This window comes from Channa argus, chromosome 10, assembly GCF_033026475.1.
Source record: "Channa argus isolate prfri chromosome 10, Channa argus male v1.0, whole genome shotgun sequence".
NCBI lineage: Eukaryota > Metazoa > Chordata > Actinopteri > Anabantiformes > Channidae > Channa > Channa argus.
In genome coordinates, this window is record NC_090206.1 from 22,154,690 (window position 1) to 22,181,332 (window position 26,643).

The 26,643-nt window shown below is 40.3% G+C and overlaps 1 protein-coding gene across 16 annotated transcripts in view; it reads left to right on the forward strand.

The window, feature by feature from the left end:
* The window catches only part of rapgef2b (Rap guanine nucleotide exchange factor 2b), a 93,336-nt gene that overhangs the window by 45,485 nt on the left and 21,208 nt on the right, over nucleotides 1-26,643 (forward strand). For 9 of the 16 annotated variants that reach the window (XM_067518000.1, XM_067517999.1, XM_067517998.1 and 6 more), the window contains 4 exons: nucleotides 1,263-1,338; nucleotides 3,625-3,792; nucleotides 10,722-10,739; nucleotides 25,282-25,413. In XM_067518000.1, the coding sequence (XP_067374101.1) occupies nucleotides 1,263-1,338; nucleotides 3,625-3,792; nucleotides 10,722-10,739; nucleotides 25,282-25,413 (394 nt within the window). Of the gene's footprint in view, nucleotides 1-1,262; nucleotides 1,339-3,624; nucleotides 3,793-10,721; nucleotides 10,740-17,399; nucleotides 18,035-25,281; nucleotides 25,414-26,643 lie in introns of those variants that run through there. The other 7 variants (XM_067518003.1, XM_067518005.1, XM_067518008.1 and 4 more) reach the window with 5 other exon arrangements.

Below are 26,643 nucleotides of genomic sequence, written 5' to 3' on the forward strand. Positions count from 1 at the left end.
CTAGTCCCATCAGTTTCTTGTGACAAAGGCAAGAATCAAACCCATTTGACAATTTGACAACATGCTAATAAAAACAAATCTGCTGACAGTTCAGTTAGGAAATATATGAAGAACCAGCAGAGTGGTGGAGTGGTTAGTGATGCCACCTCACAGCTAAAAGGTCCCAGGTTTGAATCTACCCGTCGGCTGAAGCCTTTCTGTGTGGAGTTTGCAAGTTCTCCCTGTGCTTGTGTGGGTGTCCCCTCTTACATGTGTGTTAAGGTAATTGGTGCCTTTAAATTGTCCATAGGGTTGAATGGGAGTGTGAATGATTGGCTGTCTGTTTATGTTTCTCTGTAAACAGTATATAATAAAAATAAAAATCATCTGCCACAATCATTTTTTTCCTATAATGATTATACTAATGATACATGACTTATTCAACTTGTTGCAAGCTATTTTTCTTTATTGACTAAATTTAAATGTATGTTATGGATATCTTAATTCAGCGCAAAGAATTCAGGATAAACAAGTGTTTAATTTAGATTTATATAGAAAGGTTTCAACGATTTAAATCCCAGCTTGTGAAGGTAAATATTCCCAAACCATCGTCGTATAACACAAGGCAGGTGCACAAGCACCACAGCAGCCTACTTTTTCAAGACACTTGAGTTTATCTTACGAAAAAACCAACAAGATGTGGGTCACATTCCTAATCGGTAGATGTCAAAAATAACAAACAAGGAAGTCCTTGTCTCTTGATTGAGGTCGGCCACGCAACAAAGGCAGCATTCTCCACCCAACCCACGGGCTGGATCTCCTCCTGCTCAGAATTTCCACACTGTCTGCCAGTCTTTGAGACATTCTTGTCTCTGCTTCTTTTAATATTCCAAGGTAACCCCCACCCCAGCCCACCCAGCCCACCCCCTACCCCAGCATACTGTACAAACTGTGATGTCATGGTGGACTTTTCCACAGGCGGGTGTTTCCCTTCAGGGGGGAGAGGGGCACAGCTAGAAGGAGGAACTGTCCATTCAATGCTGCTCTGTTCAACATTTTACACAGGAATCCTACACTGCCTACATAAAACAGTCGGCAGAGAGTTACCTGTAGGCTTTCATAGACTTTTAAGTTCAGTGCTGTTGTATGAGGTTCACAACGCCAAAGAAAAATGTCAAGGTGCTTTCATTTACAAATTCTACAGGAAAAAAAACCTGAAGACTGTGAAGATATTGACTTCTAAATTCTAGTTTTTTCCCTCTTTTTTTTTTTTTATCTTCTAGTTTTGGGAAGCGATCAGCAGGCAGCCTGCGACGCGGATGTGAGTGCATCGTCCTGGAACCCTCAGAGATGATTGTGGTGAGTCTCATTTTTCAGACTTTTTAGGATGCAAGTGTCAGCGCAATACCTCAAGCACACCACCTAATATTCACCTAACTGAACGTTCATGTTAAACAGTCACAAACAATTGCAGCAAGGCGGTGGATGCATCAGTGGCTCACTCACATCTTCTAAAACTAAACATGTGCACCTGCTTATGTCCAAGCCTGGTAGCAATTGTGACACGGTTTGATGGCGATTTAAAATGTTGGCTCACACAAGAAAATATCGAGAACTAATCATTCAAATCACAGTAAGGCACAGAAATCGATAGTAGCTCAACAATGCAATCGTCTCTTGAAGGATCCTGAAGATCATATGCAGTGCTGATGATGATTTTGCACTCAAGGGCAACAGTATATTTGAACTAAAGATCGTCCTTCTACAGGTTTGAACAGCTGTTTATCACAGTAGTAGAAAATCACTTCTGTGTCTTATTTATTTTAAATAGAATGGTTTAATTCTCACTGTGATAGAAGGAAGTAGGTAAAACCTTCCTTTGCAAAAGTTATTACTAAAGAAGCTGATCTGATTAATTGGGCAGTGTCTTCAATTAGAACCTCTGAGATTTGGATTTCATTTCTTTCACACTGTACCACCTCAAAGACTCTGACATGCACAGAGTACACGGTGAAAAGTATGGAATTTATGCTTCCCACCTACAAACAACGGCCTATACTTTCCTTGTCGTACGTAGGAAACGGGACCTCTGATTGGAGACCACAGACACATAGGACACACATGAAAAACACCAGTTGCGGGCAACAGCTTTTTGAAAGCACTGAACAAAGCTGCGCAAAAATGTATATTCCCTTTTTACTGCAGCCAAGCAAACATCACACATCTACACATGCATACACACGCTCCTCATCATTTCTAGCATGTGCAGACCCCTGCGTCTTTATAAAATGAAGACATCAAACCAAACCCACGTCATGTCAGTATGAAATGAGTGGTGGGCACTGCTGCAGTCACAGCTTGGTAATCTCCCTTTTCATAGGCTGTAATTGCCGTGTCTATGAATCTGCGTTGTGCTGTAGATGTTAACTGAGCTTCAAGTGTATTACACACTCTCAAGCCCCCAGAAAATAATACCCCCCGCTCTGCTTACTGCAGACACTCTGTGGCCTTACCCCTTTCGCTGTTATAGGTGCCAACTCACCCTGTAATTACTGAGGAGGGTTTTGTGCTGCTGGAACAGGGATACATGTGGATTAACCCCCAAGCCCCCCACTACAACTTTGAGTTACACACGGAAGAATGCACATGCACAGACGAGCGAAGAGAAACGGAACTGGAAAAATAAGCCGCTCACGTGTCTGTACTGTACACAACACATGCATGCACACACATTGCTCATAGATAAGCAATTAGACACACAATCACACTTATGCTCTCACTCTCACACAGCTCTCCTGCCGTTGTCATGGCAGCAGTTGGTACAGCAGGGGAGAGACTTTACTGGTGTAATCCCAAAGGCTGAACACTGTGAAATGCAAAGCTGCAGTGAAAGTAGCAAGTAAGAGTAGATGGGGGAATGGGCCCCAGAATAATAATAATAATAATAATAATAATAATAATAATAATAATAATAATAAACCTAATGTTTCTCTTTAATAACCCAAAGGTAGCAGAGTCGTCCCATCTAACAAGTTTTTAGCCAGAAATACTTAACCATAAAAAAACTGTAGAACATGACCTCACTGGCTGCTCTTCTAAAGTAGTACAATGAGTAAGCTTCCACCCCTCCCCCTCCCCATGAGTTAATTAAAATGGCAATATGGGTATGGTTATCTTGTTTCAACATATAATATCCTTGTGGTTAATATGTTTATCAGAGATGCAGAGTAAAGTGTGTGTCTGTGTCTGCATTCATCTTTTACTCCACTAGGCTCCATCTGTGTCTCCCTGTCTGTCAATCAAACCATTCCCCGTTGCTCTTCCCTCTCATGCTCCCTCCTTCACTTCAAATTCTTTTCTCAGGCCTCTGTTTCTCCCTTTCTCAGTCTCTCTTTTGTCATGTTGTGAGCACCCTTTGACGTAGGTGTGCATCGTGCAGCCCACACACACTTCTATATTTATGCAACAAGAGGGATGGGAGGCACGGAGGAGGAGGAGGTGGAAGATGTAGAGGAGGAGTAGAGGAGGGTGGGGTTTCAAAGGACCTGTGTGTGTATTTTGATGGGGAGAGGGGAGGGGTATGAATGAAGACGAAGACATTCACTCTCCCCCTTCACGTTCTCCCTCCCACCCTGTCATTTCCAGGTGGACTATATGGATGAAAATGAGGAGTACTTTCAGAGACAAGCCTCTCACAGACAGTCCCGTCGGCGCTTTCGGAAGATCAACCAGAAAGGGGAGAGGCAGACGATCATCGACACCGTGGATCCATACCCCACCGGAAAGCCACCCATAGCCCGGGGATACCACACGGTGAGTTGAACCACTCTTAGCGTATGGTGTTTACCCTCGCTGTGGTGGATCGCTGTGTGCTCCAGAGGTGGCTTAGTGTTGCTCTGTTGAGCTCTGTTGGTTCTCCATTTGTGTGTAGAACAGAGCTGTAGAATTGTGCTCCCTGGTGCTTCAACTTCATGTACTCTTTTCTTTTGGTGGCCTTAGCTGACCCTTGGTGACATGGGTTGCTGTGTTGTGTTGTTCCATGTCTTGGGGAAAGGTGCACTTTGAGCCTGTTTTTCTAATCTTCCTTCTTGTAGCGTATAATTGTTGTTTTGCCCTTTTTTTTTTAGAGAGGAGTTGCTATATTTTTGTGTAAACTATAACTCCTGCTGGCTTTGGTGTGTTGCTTTGTCTTCTCTTTAATAACTGTTTTTATTGTTTGTTGAACATCTCAAGTAGTTTGTATGTGCTATGCCTGTGTCCCTGAGGTGCTGTTTGACTCCAGTTCTTACAGTTGTCAGAAAAGTCCAGAATTTCTTGTGTCTAACATATGCACTTTTACAGACTCATCAATCTATTGCTTTAGGAATTATCATCAGCACCGTTATAAGCGATTTAAATGCAAATTTAAAGCAAGTTCAAGGTTCACACAGTAGCATAGTTACTTGAATTTACAGGTAGTGTGACATGAGGAGTCACATGTCACACTTTACCTACAGAGTTAATGGTATGTCTCAAATAAGAGAAAAGGAAGTCGCTTTGTTTGAAAGGAATGTCAAGAGGCCATGAGAGGAATTTTTTGGGGTACAGTATGATATACAAAAGATCTGTTTACCTTTTGGACATTTGCTTTTGTTTAGTAAAATACACTACAACTTTATATTCTCTATAATATATATACTATATACATAAAAAGTAAAATCACTGTGTGTGTGTACACACGTATATATGTTATTTTTATGACATTTTCTCATTCTAATAATCTAATTAAAGCACACCTTTCAAAAAGCATTTGCTTTGAACAAAAATCAGCATTACTCTATATTCTTTGGATTGTTAAGATTGAATTTATTGAGAAGGATTACTTTCGATTGTTTTTAGGAATGGTACAGCAGATGACGTTAAAGATGTGCCGTTTGTTTGTGTACTGAGTGATTCATTTATATAGAGATAATTAAGGGAGGGAGAGAGTTGGGGAAAGGAGATGGTGTTTGGATGATGCCTCCCTTCATGGGGCTCACAGCTGTTCTATTCTTCTAAATTTTGCTCTTAACAGCAAAGCTGGTGTTATTACGATTAGTCAGTTAATATTCTGAATTAAATGTAAAGTAACAGTTTGGCATGTTGGGGGCCAGATCATGCACTGGCAACAAACTGCGCCATAAAATGAGAACAAAAGTGTAGTTTGTGGCTCTGATTCTTTTCTTCAGGCTCATTCAGTCACAGTACCATGCAGATTACTGATTTGACCCATGGGAGGAGGATTGACTCTAGCAGAGGAAGAGTTTGTTGCCCATTGCATTGTACCAGACCTTCTCCCCTCTGTGCCTTCTTTCCCTGGGAATAGGAAGCACAGTATTTTCACACTGATAATGTAAATACCCAGCATGCAGTTGGCGCACACAGTTTATCCTGTTCTGCACAATTTCACTGCATTCCTTTCATTGCTGATGCTCCCTTGGGTGTGCTGTCAGTGCACCGATTCTTTTTGGAACACTTGGAAACTATCACTTTGAAAATGCAGCAAACGTCACTTTCCTCCTGGCTTCACGCAGCCCCACCCTTTTCCCCTAAATTTAGAATGACTGTGTTTTTGATTCAAAAGGCTGCACTGAACTTTCTCATGGCCCCCCATCTCCCATAACACACTCAACTCTCCTTGCTCTAGTACCATTCCTGTGGGAAGGATGCAGCCGGTGCCATGGCAACCAGCAGTCCCAAATGGGCTCTGCTCGAGTGCACTTAGAAGTACATTCGGAAAGGAGGCAAACTTAACAAGAGTGCAGTGCGCTTGGGCTGCTGCTGCTGCTGCTGCTGCTGACAGAGGGGTGGAGGGGAGCAGAGCGACAGAAGCTGAATCTGGGAAGATGCTAAGCTGACATAGCAAGCTAATCTTCAGCATTTAGAATGCCAGGCACCATGCGGATTTTCTTCCCTCCTACCCTGAGGCATATTTAGGAGGTGAGAAATGCACAGTGGAGAAACTTAAGACTGAAGAAAGGATCTCTCCAGCAGGCAAGGTTTTTATTCAGCTTAGTCACTGCTATGAAGGAAAATGTGAGGACAGGTACCAAAACTTCACAGGAACGCTCCGATTTCACAGCATCACAGCTCTTCTTATACGAGGAACACTGAAGACGAAACTGATTTGTTTAGGGCTAATATAGTTATTGTCAAACTTGAATACTCTATTAAGTAACATTTTGATTAGTAATAAAAAAAAAACAAAAAAAAAACATCCCCAACACAGGGTGATTGATGTCTTTAAATTGTTTGTTTTGTCTAACATCCAGTATGTGAATATTTTATTCAAATGCAAAAAACAGAAAAGCAGAACATACTCACACTTAAAAAGATGGAAATCCTTAAAATATGCATTTATTTAAAAACTAACTAATGTATTGCTGTAACCATAATTTCTTGGTTAAGATATTAAAAAACAATCTGCTACTATTTTGCTATAAGTAAGTACATTTTCAAGAAAATATGACATTTGTACTCTTGTTGTATCTAAATGTCTTTGTAGAACATTTTCTACAAAGATCATTTTCTCATCCTGTATAGACCAAGAACTAATCAATTCAATCAGCTGTTTTATTAATAATACAAATGCTATGTCCATCCCTACGCTGATCATTTGCTTAGTTGGTTTTTGAGGGTATATCTCAAACAGCTACACCCCCAGCAGGAGATGATGCTCTTTTTTTGCCTTTTAACATTTAATGATTCCACAGTCATTAGCATAAATGATTCATCCTCTGATCATGAAATTGCTGCTATAAAGGCAAAATATTAGGGAAATACATTGAAAACGTAGCTATTTTAAGATGAAATTATCTCAGATTAACCTCCTCCTTTTAAACTAGAGACCGATAGGATGTGACGCACTAATTCCAACCTTTGTCGTCAGTCTTTTTTTTATTGAAATCAGTATCTCAAGTAGTCTTTGCTAGTAGCAAAGCGACCTTCACATGTAGCAAGTCTATGCTCTGCATGCAAGGTCACAGGTTCAATCCCCTGCAGTGACCAGTATCCAAACAGCTGTGGGGCCTGCTGTTGTCCCTCAGCAACAGACTGAACGTGCTCACTCACTGTAAGTTGCTCTGGACAGTGTCAGCCTATTGCCTAAAATATATATGCTAACCTAGTAGTGGTTAGCACTCCCGCTTGAAGTGCTGACACACACACACACACCTCAGCCTCAACTCGCCACCCTGATCAAAAGCAAAGCTATTATCTGTATGAAGTGCATTATTTGTTCCTCCGGGTTCATAATGCAAATAATTTTTTTTGAATGGCTAAACACAGCTAGCCACTAGCCATTGTGGCGGTTACCTTTTCTCATGCGAGTCATAAAGAACAGAGTGTTTCTTCATTATCCATCCTACACCAGCTCTCATTGGACAAGCGCCACCATGGACAGGTTGTCAGTCAACCTAACTGTGTCTCTTTTGACTGCAGAGGGACACCGAAGCGCCCAGAGGAAACCCTCCTCACAGGCAGGCCACAGCTGCTGGATTTTGAATTCTCAATGCCTCATTTGACCTCGATCTCGAGGTTGACTCACAACAACCTGTACAACAGTCTGAATGTCATCTACTACTTTTGCAGTCATTTTTTTCTATGGGTATTTAGTCTGGATCTGAAATACAAAGAAAGGCATCTTGATTATTGAGCTATGGTTGTCTTTGCTGTCTTTGTAACGGGTGTTTAGCAGTGGTAATAATAGATTTGCTGTATCTGAAATGTGGGTAGGGGTTAAATTTGCCGTTTTCAGACAGAACTCTTCAGCAAGTTGTGCATGTGACATTACTTTTTAAGAGGCTCTGATAGTAGCATGTTACAGCAAAGCCGACTGCTGCTGATAAGAGTGTCTTCCTGCTTCCTCCAGAGAGAGCTACAGAATGACCTTTGCTATATTTCAAAGATGAAAGTAAGTTCTGGCTTTGCTTCTAATGCGCTGTTGTTCAGATTTATTGGCAAGGACCACACCTAATTTTGATTTAAGATTTTCCTCCTTTTTACCTCGGTTTCACTGTGAGCTCTATTTCTATTATGTAAAGTATGTCTTGTTTTTTACCAAGTCTCTCTCTCTCTCTCTCTCTCTCTCTCTCTCTCTCTCTCTCTCTCTATGTTTATCTTTTTACATGTGGGATGTGGAAGAAGAGTGTTTTGAATTCAGCACCTTGCTTGTGTGCTCAGAGCAGTGGCTTGACACTTGGGTGCCTTGTTCAGAATGGACAGCAGTCATTTCTGTCATGTCTGTCTGTCTCTCACTCACACACACGCGTATACACACACGCACTCACTTGATCTTTCTATATTCTCCATTGCAAAAGGCTCGTAATCTCCATTTTTAAGTCGCTCTCCATTTTGCTCTTTATCTCACACACGTTATCTGTTTCTCTAGTATCAACGGCCATATGTGCTGTTGATCTGATGCACACACAAGCGCACACACACAATCACACACAGATTTTTCCCTCTGATCTTTCGCTCAGCCCCTCACTTAAGGTCTTTTTGCAGATTGTGTCTGTCACTCGGTCTGAAATGAAATGTTGACATGGCTGCCAATCTCCCGTTCACTGGACACTCCTGATTTTATCGATAACAAACTGTGGTAATTTCCACTATCTGCTGTACCAGCTTTCCTCTCTTTCTGCCCTTATGTTTAAACTCCACTCCAAACACTCTGAGCAGATGAGTAATATTCCTCCTCTGGGTTTACTCAGTGGCCAGTGGGGCATCCAAGGCCTCAAACAGCTGTTCTATAATTATACAAGCAGCGGGAGGTGGACGATCAATACTCCTTTCCTCCACCCGGGCAGCCTAGTGGTTTGCGAGGCCGCCCTGTAATCACAAGGTCACAGGTTTAATCCTCACAACAGCCAACGTGTCCATCAGCAATCATGTGCACGGTTGGAATGTCCTTGACAGTGACATTTCTCACTCATCTACTGACAAGTTTTTAATAGATTTGTGGAAGTACAGTAGGTAAGCGTGCCAGTGGTATTTCCATTCGTCGCTGGGGCCTAATTATGTGTGAAATTACTAGGAAACAGTTGTGTTGTGATTGTGTGTTGCATTTAAGAGACTCTTCTTAGGGTTCAAAGACTTAATTACTTTAAGGAGTTTTGATGGCAGCGTACACTTCTTAAGCAATAGTTTGACATTTTGGGAAATATGCTTTCTTGCCAAGAGTTCAGTCAGGAAATTGATACATCTGATATGTTGAGTCTGGAGCCAGGAAGCAATTAGCATAGCTGACGGGAGAAAACCAGCTAGCCTAGCTTTGTCCAAAATCAAGAAATTCTGCCAATTTCCATTTCTAAAGCTCACTAATTGATATTTTATTCTATCTGTTTGTTTAAATGTATTAAACAATACATCTGTGGTTTTTATAAGCCAAGGCTAGTGGTTTTTCAGAATTTCTGTCGTCACGCTAATCTGAGCTTGCTGTCACTTCATATTTTTCATACAGATGTGATGATGGCAATAATTTTTCTCATAAAGAATTACGTTCACTCATTCTGTTACTGAAGCACTCTCATACAGCTGAATTGCAGAGCATTACTTTACAAAATGTGATCTTGAATTTTTATATTTCCATTCAAATAAATATGTTAACTTTGAAAAAGGCTCTTCTTTGGCTGACTGCTTTAAAAAGAGAGATGGCATCGGTGTCAACCTCACTTCAAGAAGAAACTGCATTGGTTTATAATTCTTTTCATTTAGAAACCTTTCACAGCCACCTACACTGACCTGGCCTCTGAAAGTTATGCAGTTCAATGAGTTTCCAACAAATTACATTTAGAAATTTTCCCTGAGAGATATTTTTTTGCACGGCTTAAGGACATGTATGTTCATTAGAGAGCATTCGAGGTGCTGTAAGAGGATTTTGTTACTTGTGGACAGAGCAAGGCTAGCTGTTTTCCTGTTTCCAATCTAAACTCAGCTAACAGCTAGTGGCTCCAACTCCCTAATTACTTTCCAGACATGACAGTGATATCGATCTTTTTATGTAACTTTTGGCAATGAAGCAAACACAAGAGAATCATTGAAAATTTCAAACCAGCTCTTAAATTTGAGAACTGCTGGCATAATATAACCAGCTCCAAGGTTTCTCCAGCCTTGTGTTTGAGCAAATTAAACCAAAAGTTTTAAAAAAAAATTTAGAAAAGATCTAATTGTTTAAAATAAAACACACATACACACACACACACACTGCACTTTATAATTAGACTCTTATTGTCTGTTTAGAGGTTGAAGATGCCCCACTGTGCTAATGAGAAGGTTGAGAAGTTAAAGTGATCTATTCAGTAATCCACAGGCATGCTCCATGTAAGGTTGTGTGTGCAAGACAGAATAATAATGCATGTGTCTGTGCGCACCCTGCCCTTGAATAAGAGCACTGAGAAAGTTGAATTGTCACCTTGAAAATCTATTAATCCGCCGAGTCCCACAACAATGAAACAGATTTCACCAGTAAATTAAATTAATTCTGCCTTAACAGAGGAAAAATGAATGCTACTATATGAAAACAAGATTTTCAAATGCAATTTTAGGATGCAGTCTCATACAGCTACATTCTGTCAATGTTTAACTTGGATATTTTTCTCAATTTGATGCAGAACGGTGAGGCGTTCACCCACAATTTCTCTCATCCTTGACAGGCAGGCAGCATGTTTGATAACTTTCATTTCCTCTGCTTCTTTTCATTGCTCCCTCCTTAATCTGGCTCCAAGGAATGCAATAAACCTCAGGTACCGTATCTATTAACAATGTTTTCTGTTGTGTCTGCTATACCTAACTGTGTGTGTGTGTGTGTGTGTGTGTGTGTTAGCATTTTCTAGCTGTCTGTGTTTGTGCTTCTGCTGGTGGTTTTATCTGCATCTGTTCCCCCTTTGTTGTATCTGTACCTACTGGTAGACTTCCTTAATAAATACCTTCCATTTGCTAGCATGCAGTCTGATAAAGCCTGCAACACGCTCCAATTCTATTACCTCAACAGCAACATGACTTGAATTCTTCAAAAACTGCTCTGATAACAAAAAAAGCTGTTATACATACACTTCACATAGAAACAATGAGCATGTTTGGTAGAGAGGGCAGTAATAAACATTGCTAGGGAACAGCTTATAGCACTATAAATTATGATAATGGCAACAATTTAGCTGATGGAGGTGCATAGCTGCTGAAACTTTTTTCTGATGTTCTTGATGTAATGGTGTCGACTGTGTTAAAGGTCTTTGGAATATTATTATCCCCACTGTTTGGGTGTGGTTCTAGTGAGTCTCAGTGTTGATATGATGGAGGGATTTCGATGTTACTGTGCTGTGTGTAAAATCCCGTCTTTGAAACATACAAATTTAAGCCTAGCTATTTGTGTCTAATATTTGTGCTGGTTGGACAGGTATATAGCATGTAAACCCATTGTAATATCACCCGGAGCAGGATATCATATCTAAGTGTGGGACCCCATGATGAAATACTATCTGAGCAGAAATGGACAGCAAGGAAGAGTTTGAAAAGATCAGAGCTCAAGGTGCTGAGAAGTCAGACCTGCTGAGAAATGCAAGAGCAGAGAGAACAAACCTGCCACTTTGAGCTGAGGAAAAGCCGAGCTCCTATTTTTAGAGCCGTCCTTTGTGACACCCTACTCTGCTTCAGCTGTGCACTGATATAAAAGCCTCAGTTTTGAGTAGACATTGTGTAGGAACTGCAGCGGTGAAAGCAGAAACGGTTCATTGTACATTGATTTTCTTGCTTTCTCACCTCCTGCGTTCCTTCATCTGTGGTTGTTTGGACTCAGAATCATACAAGGGAGCTTCGTAGGGCTGCAATTAACAATTGCTTTCATTATAGCTTCAGTGTATTTATTTTGAACAATCAATAATTTAAAAAATGCTGTAAAACCTGCTTGTTTTGCCCAAAACCCAAAGATATTCAGGTTAGTGGAGACTAAGAAAATAGAGCTCTGACTTGGAACCAGCAAAGGATTTAAATGAAAATCCAAATAGTTAGTGGATATATTTTCTGTTGATTATTTAATTGTTTTAGCTCCAAAGCTTGACATTATTTTGAAGTCAATGAAAATAGTGAACAATGCCTGATTGTCATAAAGGGTAACGGAACTGATAAAAGATGACATCACTTCTCTATTCTCTAGAGTTTGTAAAATGAAATAATTTTATATTATCTGTTGCAGGTGAAGCTTCCTTTCTTTCTTTTTTTTTCTTTTTTTTTGAGCTCCAAAGCATCTGCTGAAAGAAAATGTGCATTTGTAGTTAAATATAGCAAAACATCAAACACTGTGTTTTGATGGAAATAGAACGGATATTTTTGTGGAGTCAATAACAACTGAAAGTGTGCCTTGTGCCAGTGAGGAAAATAAGCTGCTCGTTTACAACCAGTTGTAATTCTTTCCTCAACCGGTGTTACACAACATGCTTACTGACATTTGATGGGCTTTTCATGTCAGTTTTGACATTCAGAGACCTTGACAGTTGAGTATTTTCAAAAAGGTTGACAGATGACATTTATTTTGATGATAATGAGTCTGCACAGCGAGGACAATAAGGTAGCGATTTGCTTGTGTCACTTAAATTTGATCAAAATATCTGTAAACAATTGATAGCGGAAGTGTTTAATCTGTTCATTGTTGTGCCGTGTTAGAGAATGACAGATGCTGCAGTAGATATTTGAATATTAATTACAATGCCGGTTATACTTGTCGGGTTAAAGGATGTTTTGCATTTAGTCTAAAAATAACATTTTACACTGGATCTACACTTGGCTTTCAGCATCATAATGTTGGGACTAGACGGTGAGAGGAACATAATGAAAGACTGACGGTGTTTTAAGTTTAAAAGACTATGACATACAGTACATATTACATTTTTAAAAAGCTGACTTTTATTTAGGATTCAAATATCAGCACTGCATAAACACTGATCATCAGCAAAGAAATGGACAATAAAACCGATTTTAAAGGTAAAATCCTTTTACATAACGTTGCACATTGCTAACAGATCAGGTTCAACAGGAACAATTACTGCTTACCCATTACTTTGTGTCTGACCTGCCCCACAATAACATACATCTGCTTTTTATCTGCTGCATTTCATCCCGTATGGTGTTTGACCACCAGATCACATTGCCGTCATTTGTTTTTTTTTTTTAGCAAAACTATAAAGACATTTTTCTTCTAAAGGGCTTCAGAAGGTGTAGCTGCTTTTAACCACACTAGCAGCACGGCTTAGTCTGTGGTCTTGTTTGTCGCTAACTATTAACTAGCCTGTAGCTTTATACACGTAGTTGACCTTATGTCCATTTCCTGTCTCTATCTTTTATTACCAATATTCAAAGGCAGACAAGGACATTGGACAAGAAGCAGAGATATGCTACCTTTTGGCTCGCTGACACACTAAGACCACCTCATTCCAACTTAAGAATCTTTCCATTCACAACCTTCCGTTGTTTGCCTAATCCGGAAGCCTCTAGTCACTGATCAACTTTCCACTTACTAGGCAACAATCCTACTTTGCCTCATATTCTCTCAAACCCCCTGGTTTCATTTGTTTTTGCTGATTGTTCGCTCCTTGTAGCAGGCCCCAGGGTTAAAACAGATGTTTTGTCCCTTTGTACCTTACAAGTGTAATCCTTTAAACATGCCTGGCTGCACATTTTTCTAGCAAATTATTTTCAGAGCAGGATGCAGGTGACATCACCTTGATAAATTAAATAATCCCTCGGGCTCCAACAGCTATGAAAATGTATCCTTTTTATTAGGTCTCCTTTCTTATTCTTACAAGGCTATTTAGAGCCGTTCTAACAGTACAGACGTCAAGGATTAATGCACCGAGCTAACACGAGGGCTGTGTGTTCTCTATATGTGGCCTTTGACTGGCCTGCAAACAAATTCAGCAAACAAGGTTAGACACAGATCAATAAACAGACTATGTTAGATTTGATCCCCAGTGCATGTGTTTGAGAAGCCATGTTGTCTGAGAAAGTAGCATCAGACAACGGGACCCTACTATGCACCACTGAATTGTCGGTATTAATTTAAAGGATATTTTTAATGTTGTGTGTTTCTCGTGTTGACAGCTACAAAGTGAACAGGACGTGAACCGAGCTGAACATGAACCGTAAATTACTTTTTAGTAAATAAAAGTAAATTACCTTTAATTTGTTTTTAAAGATGTATTTAACTGCCAATTTCCTACAGATGCAGTGTTGAAGTACGCAGAGAGCCTAAGTGTTTTTTTTATGTGATCTGTTAATGGTAAAAAAGGCTAACATGAGGCCATTAATCATGCCGGACCACATTATTCAGCAATCATCAACATTTCGGTAATCATTTTGATCACTTACACGAAAGTGATGAGTGGGTAAAGCTCTTTTAAAAAACATATCATGTATTTATTAAATTTATCTTACAAATCTTCTCTGATCACCAAAGTGAAACTAAAATGTTGTATTGAGGAGAAATCAAAACATGCCTCTGGCCAGTGTTTGCTATCAGTATCCCACTACATGTCTGCTTTTCTTTCACTCAAGCTTGGTGTAGATAGTAGACACTGTAAAACAGGATTTGGGAAGAGGAACTGAAACACTGGGTCAGGAAGTGGGCCTGAGACATGCAGAGCAGATGTGACAAAACTAGTTGGATTTTTTTTTTTGTTTTTTTCTGGGATTCTTGTGTGCTTGCATGTTAGTTCAAAAGTAATTAAGTGAATGATTCTCTTGGTTTATCAAGCTGGTGTATTTATTTATTTTTTTGTATCTCAGTCATGCTTTGTTTGTAATGCTGAAGAAAATGCAGAACAATCTCATGCTCGTGTTGGTTTGTGCACTGACTAAAATGTGAGTGCAGTGTGTTGTTGTTCTAATCACAAATGTAAACCGTTGAATTAAGGTTCAAAGGAGGCGGGTTGCATTTAAAGATGTTGCCATGTAATGATCAGTTTTTCGTGTGTGTGTTTGAGATCCAGCAACGTAATGAGGTTTTTTGCGGAAGCAAAGCTGTAATGCTATGCACCATGAAGCAAAACACAGTCACGTGGTCGACCTTATAAATGCACAGAACAGTTCCACATCAGGTTCTCAGACCGTGTACAAATGGCAGATGAGTGAGGAGGGGGGACACAGCCCCCCCTCCTCACTCCCCTCCACCTCATGCATTTAGCACTCGCTGCAATTGAGCGTGAGTGCATTTATGTTATCCTCAAGTGGCGTTTTTCACGTCACTGTCACAGTCCCCAAAGATCAATGGTCCCCCTTCCACTTTTCCTTTATACAGTGAGCTTGTGATTAGTCAGTAAAATGATTTTAAATGAGAGGGGGTGGGGGTCTGATATTTCCCAGAGGGGACCCCGTTGCCGAGGAGATGTAATGATGCCCAGTGTCCCCCTCCCCTGAAGTGATGTTAATAACCAGGACACACAGCAAAGCACCTGAGCTTTTTTGTTGTTTTGATACATTACATCATGGCTTGAGGCGGAAGAGGTGATGTCATACTGGGTCTCCAGCTTCCCCCCCCCACCACCACCACCACCACCTCCCACTCACCTCCCCCATTGCTTTGACTGGAGCAGCTCCAAAACCAGCTAATAGTATGCCACTCTCTAGGAATTGTCTGAGGCACAGCAGCCATGCTCTTCATGTAACATGCCAAAAGCTCCAGCCTCAGCTGCGTCTGCACAAACATAAAATAAACATGTCCGATATGTTTATATTTTTTTAAAATATACAGTAATCAAGGGCAGTAACTATTTATTTCATATTTGAGTCTGTCTGCCTGAGTGTTGATAACTCTTTTCTGTACAATTTAGACATGAAGATTAGAAATACTATTCTGTTTGAAAGTAAATAATGTAAGGTTGCAGCTGAAAATGTTTGCAGCCATAATTACATTAAACATATTCTATAGAGAGAGAGACAGAGAAAGCAAATCCTCAAGTTGAGAAGCTAGCAATGATGAATGTTTGGCATTTTACTTCACACATTACTTAAATGAGAAATTGGTTATTAAAATAGATGGATTTTCTGTCGAGAGACCAAGTAGCCTTTTAGTAGATTGTATTTGACAAAGGAGCTGCAGATTTATGCAGCTCTATTGTACCAAAAAAGATATGACTGCTCTGTTAAGAAAATAAATAGCATAAAAAAGGGTAATAGAAAATGACTGAAACTGTCAAAATGCAGAAAAGTGGTATGATGAGAAATAACAATGGCAGTAAAAATAAATGTCATATCTGTTCTTTGAGGTGTTGTCGGTGCTGCTCCGTCATCTATAGAATAAATTCTGACAGCTGTAGTACATAATATTATGCTTCATCTTGTTTCGTCGCCAGGTCGGCCCATGAGACATGTGTCATTTGTTTATGTCAGCAGACCTGTGTCTCTGGGGGCTAGCAGCAGGGGCTGCCACCTGAACTAAACACGTAAACACATTTTCTTCCTGTCACCAAGCAAAGATCTCTATTTGTGCTGCTGTTAATTAGTTATGTGAAGGTGAAATGTCAGAGTCTATTGGCACTCTGTTTTTTTTGGGGTTTTTTTTGCACATAAACTCGTCTCTGCTCCCTCCTCCATTTCACCATGTCTCGCTGCTTCCGTCGCCACAGCAACTGAAGGGCCTGGAGGGGTGTGCAGGGGGCTTTTTATGCTCACCCAGTTGCCATAGCTATTCCAGCTGAGCGACAGTGACATCATTGCTGCCAGTCTCCATGTTTCCCTGCTGCCCATTCTGAACTCTCTCTTCTTCCTCATGCCTCTATCCCCCATTTCAATGTTTTATACTCCTTCTCCCAAAATGTGATGCTGTACTCTTTCTCTCTCGCTCTCTCCACACCTCTTTTCCCAAGTCTTTCAAGAAGAAGTGCTGCTGTCTCCTTTTCTGTCTCCCCGCCCAGGAAATGGCTTTCCTTCATGCCGTTACTATGCCAACCAGTTCCAGCTGCGGTCTAGTGTTGAAGTGAGCATGATAATGGCATTACTCGCACTGTGCTCCTCTCCTCCCTCCACCTCTCCATCCTTCTATGGTCCATCCAGCTATTTCTCTAACTTATTTTATTTTTTATTCCCGTGGCTGCTCAGCTGCAACTATTGCCTGTCCTTTCATTTTATGTGTCACCTCATTTCATGTCTTGTCTCTTCTTCGTTTTAATTTTCTCATCCCCTGCTGTCTTTTTGCCCTGGGAGTGTTGCTACAGAGGAGCCCGGCTGTAGTTGCTGCTATTACAGCCTCACTGTTAGGCAGGGAGGAGGTCCTTCTTCCCCCCCCCCCCCCCCCCCCCATATCCCTCCACCATCACCATGGCCACTACCACCCCCTTCCCCTCCTCCACCCCTGGCACACATACACACATCCCTCTGCTCTCGTTACAAACAAACCTCTGGCTTTAACGTTCAGTACCTCTGTGGAGGCTGCAGGCGTCTGGCTCTTCAAATAATCTAATGGTGCATAAAGGCGTTTGTGTGTGCGTGTGTTTTTGGTGTGTGTAGCTTTGCTTTCAGCTTAGGGAGGGGAGAAAGAGAGAGGGAAGGCGGAGGACGCAAACGTGAGTTAAAGTGTTGTCAGCCATTTTTCTCATCTTTTTTCCTCCTTTTTTTGCTGTATTATCGGCGCGCTTCCGCTCCTGTTGGAAATGTGATTGTCAAGTGCGCGGAGAGAAGAGGCTGGCTCGCCCTCACTGGATAAACGGATGTTTTTTTCGATCTCATCCTCTTCCACTGTGGTTTTACGATATTTCTGTGGGGAGCAGCGGGGAGGCTGGAATAAACAGCAGAAGCTGGGGTTGGCTTGGACAGTCTAATCAGGCCAAGGAACATCGGATACTCCCCAAACTGTCAAGCCGCCGCCTCCTTCTGGAGATAAGGTGCAAGCGAGGGAGGGAAGAGGGCAGGTGGCTTGGATGGAGATGGGGGTCTGTACTGTAGCATAGAGCAGCTCCGGGATGTTAGATTTTAGCCCGGCGAACATTTTTTCATTATGAAACCATTAGCAGCTTCAGACAGCAATGGAGTCCCGAGCCAGCAAGATAAAACCCCGGTAAGTAGCCTATCGACGTGCAACGTTTTCTCTCCATCTTTCTTTCTTTTTTTTTTTTCCTCCCTCATTTATGACCGACTAGATATGATTACCGGCTCTATAATGGATGTGCATCGGATTTCTATCGAGCCTCTATAAGATGAATGAACACAGGGCAGACCAAGGACGCGGCCGGAAACCCGAACTGGTTGATCAGAGGCTGATTATTGCTGTGTCGAGCCTGCGATGTGTGTCAGTGTGTTGTACTCGAAACGGCCGCCATGTGCTTGCTGTCACTCACGCGCGCAGACACACGTACGCTCTTAATGATCTCAGAGGCGTTTTAAGAAGATAAGTTGGAAGATGATGGAAACATATTTTAAAAGAACTACTGTAGCAGGCCAATATGTTGACAGTGATAAGCCAAAGACAGTGGGAGGCCTAGAGATGTAATGGTGATTTCTCCGTTGATTAAAGACGCACACACAGCCAGTGGTGCAGATGCATGTGTGTCAAACGACCGACGTTTCTGTCCTCATTATGTTTTACGAGCTGACAATATTTGATTGTAGCTTCATAAAACATGCCCATGAAATTAAACACGCCAGATGGCATTTTCAAATCCAACACTATCAATAGATCAGGCCGATTTGCTGGAAAAGGTGATGTCATGTGTGGAGAGATGAAGCTGCCCTAAATTCAGTTAGCCCACCTTTTAGCCTCTGCTGCCACCCAATAACGTTCCACTAACTGATGCAAAACGAGCCATTTCGAAGCAGAGAAGAGTAAAATCGACTCGCTGCATGAATAGAGTGTCTCGGGCTTTGCTTCAGTGGTGTCCAGCTGAGGCGCTGGTTTGATCCACCGGTTTATTTACCGCTGTTCGCTGGTGGCGCTGTCCGTGGTGCTGGAAGCAGGCGGCAGCTCCAGCAGATACTCTCAGGCCTGAGTTGATCTGCACCTGTACGGTAAACGGATTGATCGGTTGTCAGCGCTGCTGGCATCACTCTCTCTCTCTCTCTCTCACACACACACACATACACATACACACACCCATACATAGGGGTAAGGCTGTAAATCATACTGATGGACGGTTCCAGAAATGCTGAGCAGAAATGCCGAACGGAAAAATCACCTTAATATTCCTGTAATAGTCATAGAAGTGTCATTGTTGATGACATATTTTATCCGCTTCTCTCACTGTGTGTGCAGCTTCACTCACGGGGTCTTGATAAGGACCTTTTGATAAGGTTGATTGAGAATCTCATTTTATAAAACCTCTAAATCCACACATGTTCTTGTGACATGTTTGCATATTTTCCTGCATGATACAGTGCAAGGCAGTTCGAATACAAGTTGTAAATTTTTGCTTAGTGTTTAGACCCAAGACCAATGAGGTTTGAGATTTAGTATTGCGATATTAGTATAGTATGTCTCACTGTCTTTTTTTGTCTTAAGTAAAGCACTTGTTGCCCTGTCTTTAAAAGGTACTGTGATGCTGACAAAGACACTGTGTTTTGCTTTGACCACAAAAATAAAAGCAGGTTACAAGATCTTAACATGCAACTCATTTTAATGCTTGGCTGATGTCTTTAGAATCTGTAGAACTAAAGATAAGGTGGGTCATTTGAGTAACCCCCTTTTAAAAATAGTTTTGTCAACATGGATTTTGCCAGGTTTTCTGGGAGTCAAGCACAGAACACGTCTTTTCAAGTATTACATATTTGTTATTCCAGAATTATTGTTGGCAGGTTACAATTATCTCCAAAACAAAATGAAAGCACTTGAAGTCGAAGCAAACAAGCAGACAAGGCAGGACGTTAACACAAAGGCACTTGTATGAGTTCAACTGGTTTTACAGATCACTTTATATCTTGTCTGTAGGTGCAGTTGTTTTTCTTAAAGTATTTTGGTTTGATTTATTTTCGATTTGACATTTTAATTGGGTTTTCATCACAATGTGATATTTTTGTCCCTCCCCCATCTGTCTCGTTTCTCCATCTTTTCCCCCTTCCCCTTCATTTCCTATTCGTTTTCTTATGTTTTTAGCATATAAATGGAGGCTTGTGTAAATATTCATTTAGCTCAGCTGGAAACCCACTATGGGCAGAGTCAATTACAGCCACCAAATCTTATTACAGTAATGACATCACCCTAGTAGGTTTATGACAATTGGCTGTTACAGTATGTGTATAATCCCCAGATTGCTTATCTTTCCTCTGGAGACCTGTGATTTCCAGTGTTGTATCTGCATTTTATCTTTACTTCAACTAGGAACACATTGACTTAAACTGTCACAGAAAAATTTTTGTTGATTTTCCCAGTTAATACAGATAATATTTTTTGCTTTGTCCATGCTTAGTTCTGCAGACTGTCTTTTTATCTTTATAACGATTATAATTAATATGATTGATGCATCTATATACTTAACATCTGTTTCCAGATGTTGTAGCCTTGCTGGCTGATAATACATCAGCTGGCCATTGCAGTCAGCAACTTCACACTTCAATCCATTTTCATTACAACTAATGTAACATTATTCTTTATTTACCTGAAATGTTAAAAAAAAAAAAAAAGTCAATTTTACGGCTCTTGCCTCATAATCTTGTTAAAGCATACAATATGCTACAACAGTGCTAACATTAGTTTACATTCTAGAGGTTTGTTGCACTTCTGTCAAAAGACGTTTTGCAGCAACTGACATCTGTAATCGAGTGGACTGTATTCCTCATTGCAGATAATCATCTCCTCTTGTCTTACTTCTGGCTGATGTGGTGCTGACATGTGGAGCTGTAACTAGGGAGGGGAAAGCCCAGTGAGCATATCAGGCCCATTTAATCGGACACCATGCTGAAAGGGCTTTAATCTCTTGATCCGTGAGGCTCAGGAAAGCGAGAAGCGTCCATCTTGGTCAGGGGAACCTCTGGGATGTGCCTGCTGTCTCTTAGCATCTCAACATTGGCATTTTTTCATTTTTCACTAGTATACAAAGTTTAAAACCGCACATATTAAATGGTTAAAGGAGCGACACAGCCTCAGGCAGTTTTAGCTGTTTTAAGTCACAAAAAATATGTTTGGTTGTTTTCTGTTTGCGTCGGTACTTAAACCAATTAAACTGACAATTTAATTTGGTTATTTTTCACTGAAACTAGGACACTCTTTGAAACTCTTGGATGCTTTGTACCCCATGCAGGTTTGCATTTCGTTTGGCCAACCACACCGATAGACGTCTAGCATTGTAAGCCCAGATTCACCCCCAGCTCATAAAGACGTAAAGAGATTGACAGCCAGTCAGTCCTTCCATCCAGGGCTTCCACCCAGCAATCTAGGTCATTAGGTCTACAGTGTAATTTAAGGAGTGCCACATCTGCTCACATGTAGGCAGAACAGAATGTTGTGGCTCGAGCATTAGAGTGATGCTTAATCCTCCTGTGACAGCTGATTGTACATATTTTCAGCTCGCTGTTGTGCAGAGCTCACTTGCAACAGACGTACAGAGAGGCCTACATACAGTTAGACAGTAAGCATAATTGCATTCTATGTGTGATGCTTTTCATATTACACATAAATTTAAACATTAGCGTGTTATTTCGGCACTGTGCTGTCATAGTGCTACTGAAGAGCTAAATCAGCATGTGTCATAATTGTTGTACCGGCATCCATTTTGGCCCCCTCTCTTGCATGCCACTGGCCCCAGGAGGTCATTGGACCACATGCTTATAGACTGAATGGACCCTGGCTTTTTGACTGACAGACTGATGACCTAAATGAATGGTGGGAAAGGATTAAATGTTTATCATGCACTCACTTTTAACCCTTTTTTCCGGCTCCCCCTTTATCTCTTTTTCAAGTGGGAAGGGACCTGTGTATCAAGTGGGGGTTTTAGTGAGGGAGAGGTCTTTATTATTGGGATATAGACCAATCTAATGCCCGGTAGAAAGTCTGACAGAATCGTGTGTGTTTTACTGTTAATTCCAAAACATTTAACTGATTTATCCTCTATGTTTAGAGTATGTTAAACATTTAGATACAGTATTTCTATGACTTTAATATCTATTATGATTCCTACATAGCAGTAGGGTTTTGGGCAAGATTTTCTTTCCTTTTCTCCAAGTAGAGTGCAAGTCATATGGAGAAATATTTTGTTACTGTCAACAAATCCAATAAGTACTCATAATGTTAGTTTGAGTACTTTTACAATGTCCCCAGTCAATTTTTGTTTCTCAGTACCAAGGGTTTTCAATTATACTAGGAATCTAAATGTCTTCAAAAAACGCGTCAAGAATGCAAACGTGTACTGTAGATCCATTTTTTTTTTAAAGGATATATGTTTAGCTCAGCATTGCAAATGCTATGCAAACTGTGTGGAGAATAGACTTATTTCCAAGTGACAAGATACTGTATCACTGTACAGCTACAGTTCTTATGTTCATTGTAGGTTAAAGAAACATTTGGGACAAAAATGTAGGTCTGTGAAAGAGAATGTTGTTACACATCTGTAGAATCATTCAATTGTTGATTTTAATCTATTTGGTCTTTTCTGAGAATAAGAACCTGTTCTACAAACAAGCCACTTTTCTTTTGAGAATACCTTGGTAAAGCTCAAGTCAAGCCTTAAAGCGACAATACTTTGATATCCAATGTCTAATAATAAATAAGAAAATGCCCCATCTGAGGTTTGTATTGCACAATTGATATACTAAATTGGTTTTGGTCCCAAAAGTCATCAAAAGAAAATGTTATGAGGCTTTATCACTGCAACAAAGAGAACACAATGATGACCAACCATTATAATAATGTGGAAGTCAGCTGGAGACGTTCAGAGTGAAGTCCACCAGACAAGAGGATGGGAAATAGCAGCCTGAGGGGGGTTAGAGACTGACTGGCCCCTCCGGTCGACCATTTTCCTTAGTGCAGCCAGCCAGATAATTAAATGTGATGGCAATCTTTGACGCAGTGTAACCACATCACACCTCGGTGCCACAGGAGCTGCGCTGTCTGGCTCTCAGTCTGTCACTGACACATAAAGGTGATTTGTGTAAAGATATCTTATAATCTAAATTCCCCGTTGCAAACATCTGAGATAGGTCTGAAAATAACTTCCCACACCTTCTGCCAAATCAATTCAGTGCCACAACACATTCAAGCTCCACAGTTGGGATGAGGATCATGCATATTTAGTCAAAACTACTTTCCAATATTCCAGCGATAATGGCAGGAAAACACGTTTCCCTCATATCTCCAAAACTCTTTAATTAAGCTGTAATGCAGATGAGTGCTTCAGGAACTGTGACGGCAGACATTTTATTTAGAGTATGTTTGAGAGCAGGGATGCTCAAACCAATTTACTTGCAAATGAACCTGCTAAGATGCATTTCTGTCCAATTTATTCCATTTGTTTTCCAAGTGAGGCTTGAGTTCAGCCTTTTGAGATTGATTTCCAAAAAACTAAAGCAGCAAACTCTTTTACCAGCCCAACGTCCTTTTTCTAGTAGATGATGCTGAAAACCAGACTACTCTCTCTTTCTATACATATAAATACATGTATTCATTTCTTATTTATTGTGTGTATATATACGTTAACAGCTCAGATGTGAAAAAGGTCTGTGAGTGGCCCAGTGAGCATGCAATATGTCCAGTATCAGCCTGAATTAGTACTTGTTGGAGCAAAGTTTGCTTAGTCTGACTTTCATCTGCTGGCACTTATCAGGGCTCTATTTACTGTTTTTAAAGTAAGTTTGCAGAAGGAAAATTAGTATATATGCAAAAACAAACTCCACATATGAAATCATATTTTCACTAACATCATATGATTAATAAAGTAACCTAGTTAAAGCAGATGAACTTGACTTTTAGGTGTTAAAATATAATATTAATGATCTACCAAAGCCAGATATGCTGAAAGTGGTTCAGATGTTTCTCCCTGCTGAGTATTAAATATATATTAGTAAATAAAACATCTAGACATAAAATATTCACATCCCTATGAACCAGTTTATGCTGTTTGATTAAATTCGTCATTCAACCCCCTGGCATTCTAGTCAGATTTGATTATTATCATTCAAAAACACTACATGTATTACATTTGGAATAATATTCAAAATGTCCGTTGAAGTGTTGACTTTAATATTTATTTGACCTTTCCAGGTGGTGCAGTAAACAAACTGTTACTGAGATTTACTTTGTAAAATAAAGCTTGACGTGTTCACAATATAACACTTTCTTCATTGTAGATATCTTAATTTAAAAAACAGTTATTGTAAGTATTTTCTTAGTTAATCAGTCAATAAAATCCAATTTTACATCCTCAAAGGAGTTTTTGTGCAACCAAAGATATTCAGCTGCTGAAATAACACGGAATAAGCAGAAAAACCTCACATCTAAACATTTATTACGTGCAAGCATTTATCATTTTTTGCAATAATAGATTCTTAACAGTTTGGCAACCATTGAGTGATTGCTGCTGCTCTAGAAGTATACAAACTTAAAAGTACAGCATGTTCTTTGAATAAACTAGAGTAGCTGTTGCTGCTCTCAACTATTTTTTTTAATAAGTGTTAATGTTTTATTCATCTGTGTCCTAAAAATCCAGCAGGGGGTTTCTGATGTATTTTATATTTCAGGGTCATCTCCACAGAGAAGTGGGTTGGCTCGTTTACAGAACAGCTAATTACTGCAGAGCTTTCCGGTTCCTTATACAGTATAAATTACTCAGAGGGGTTTTCCCCATTACATCCTGGAGTTCCTTTAAGCTTTTCTTCGTGAGTCTTTGAATTTTGGTGTTTCCTTATTGTAAGCAGCCCTTCGGATTTGTTTGCCGAGTACACGAAAGGAATTTCAGGACAGTTAACAGCTGATATCAGAAAATGTATAGAAAATCTGTAATTTTCTCAGTTGAGTAGTATCTCTGTCATTTAAAGACTCAAATCTAAAGGTCTTTTGAAATAGTTGGCCAAATTTAGCAAAAATTAGCCCAGATCATTTTAAACATGGTTTTACCAGACACACGAGGTGATGAAGTAAATGGGAAATTCTTTTTTTATTTTCATTTATTTTAATTAAGTCAAGTGTTGTTTTAAAGTTGATGCGTAGTTTGAGTAGATTTTTAATGATTCAAGATGTCTTTTTATTTTTTTTTTGGTTACATTGCGTAATCGCTGAGTGTTTCTCCAAACGCCTGTCAATCAGCGTGAGTGTGAGTGACTACTAGTGGCTTCTGGGTTGGCTGATATTGACCATCTGTGTGTGTGTTGTGTGTGTATGTGCAGCTCCCTGCAGACTTCAGCAGACTTCACCTGGCCGACGGCTTGCACCCACAGGTGACCCACGTCTCCTCCAGCCACTCAGGATGTAGTATCACCAGCGACTCTGGAAGCAGCAGCCTGTCAGACATTTACCAGGTAAGGCCTCCACACCTTTGGTGATGGATCCCCAACTTGGACTTCCCTGGATAGTTCAGTAGGTGGAGTAGTTTGTTAACTAGTAGATGCATTTGTAAATTTAGCCGAGGGAGTCATAAAATGTGTCACAAGAGAAAGAACCTCCCTCAGCCTAGCTAGGGTTAATGTTTGGCTGCTAATTTTCTGTATTTACTTCTTTAAACGTCCTAAAAAGGAAGTGAAATTCTGAGTAATACCATTGTTTTTAACACTTGGCTGAAGATTAACACTTCCAACTCAGATTTCATATGATTTATATAAACTAAATATGAAATGTTAACTAGCTGCTATTTTGTATATTTTGTTACCTTCGGACAGAGTCAAGCTACCTGTCATCACCAGTCTCTTTTCTTAACTAAGCAAATTATCGCCTGGGTTCACTTCACATTTGCTGTGCAGATATGATAATAATCTAAAAAAGGGAATAAGCATATTCTCAAAACATCAAACTATTCATTTGAAGGGGCCCAGGAAGACTTGGTTTGCGTTGGCCTATTATTTAATACAGTAGTAAGTGTGGTTTTACCTGAGATAACAGAGTATGTAGCGGATGTAACTTCATGAGGAAAGTGAATGATTTGAAATTGAAACGTGCTTTGATAATAAAGGTTTATTGTGTTACAAAGTAATAGTAAATAACTCGCTCATACATAGTGAAAAACAAACTGTCATGCTGTTATGTTTCTTACCAAATGTGATGATACATCTGTGTATATTAAATGGATCTTATTTCCATTTGGTAACACACACTTTGGTTAAATGACAAATAAAGCAGTGGAAGGGCGAGTTAGTCTCATTAAGTAGGGTAAGAAAGGAAAACTCGGCAGCCAAATAGGCTGTAAGACACTAATAGCACACTGTCACTGCTTAGCAGGAGATGAGCAGGCATGCTTGGTGGGTGCGAGCAGGTGGTCCAGCCTACATCCTGACTCCAGCTCTGCCTCATCGCCTCAAAGCACAAGTACAGAACTCAAGGGAGGGATGGCATGCAAATATTATATGATGGGGAGCCTTAAACGCAATTTGTCTCGGCAAAATTCGACTAAATAAATTTTATTGATAGAGCGTGACCGACATAATGAGAAAATAACATACTGAAAGTAAGAATAAACAAAGAATTGTGAACCACACTAGCAATCTTACCCACACCAGAGGTAAATCAAACACAATTTAGCTGAAGATCACACATAC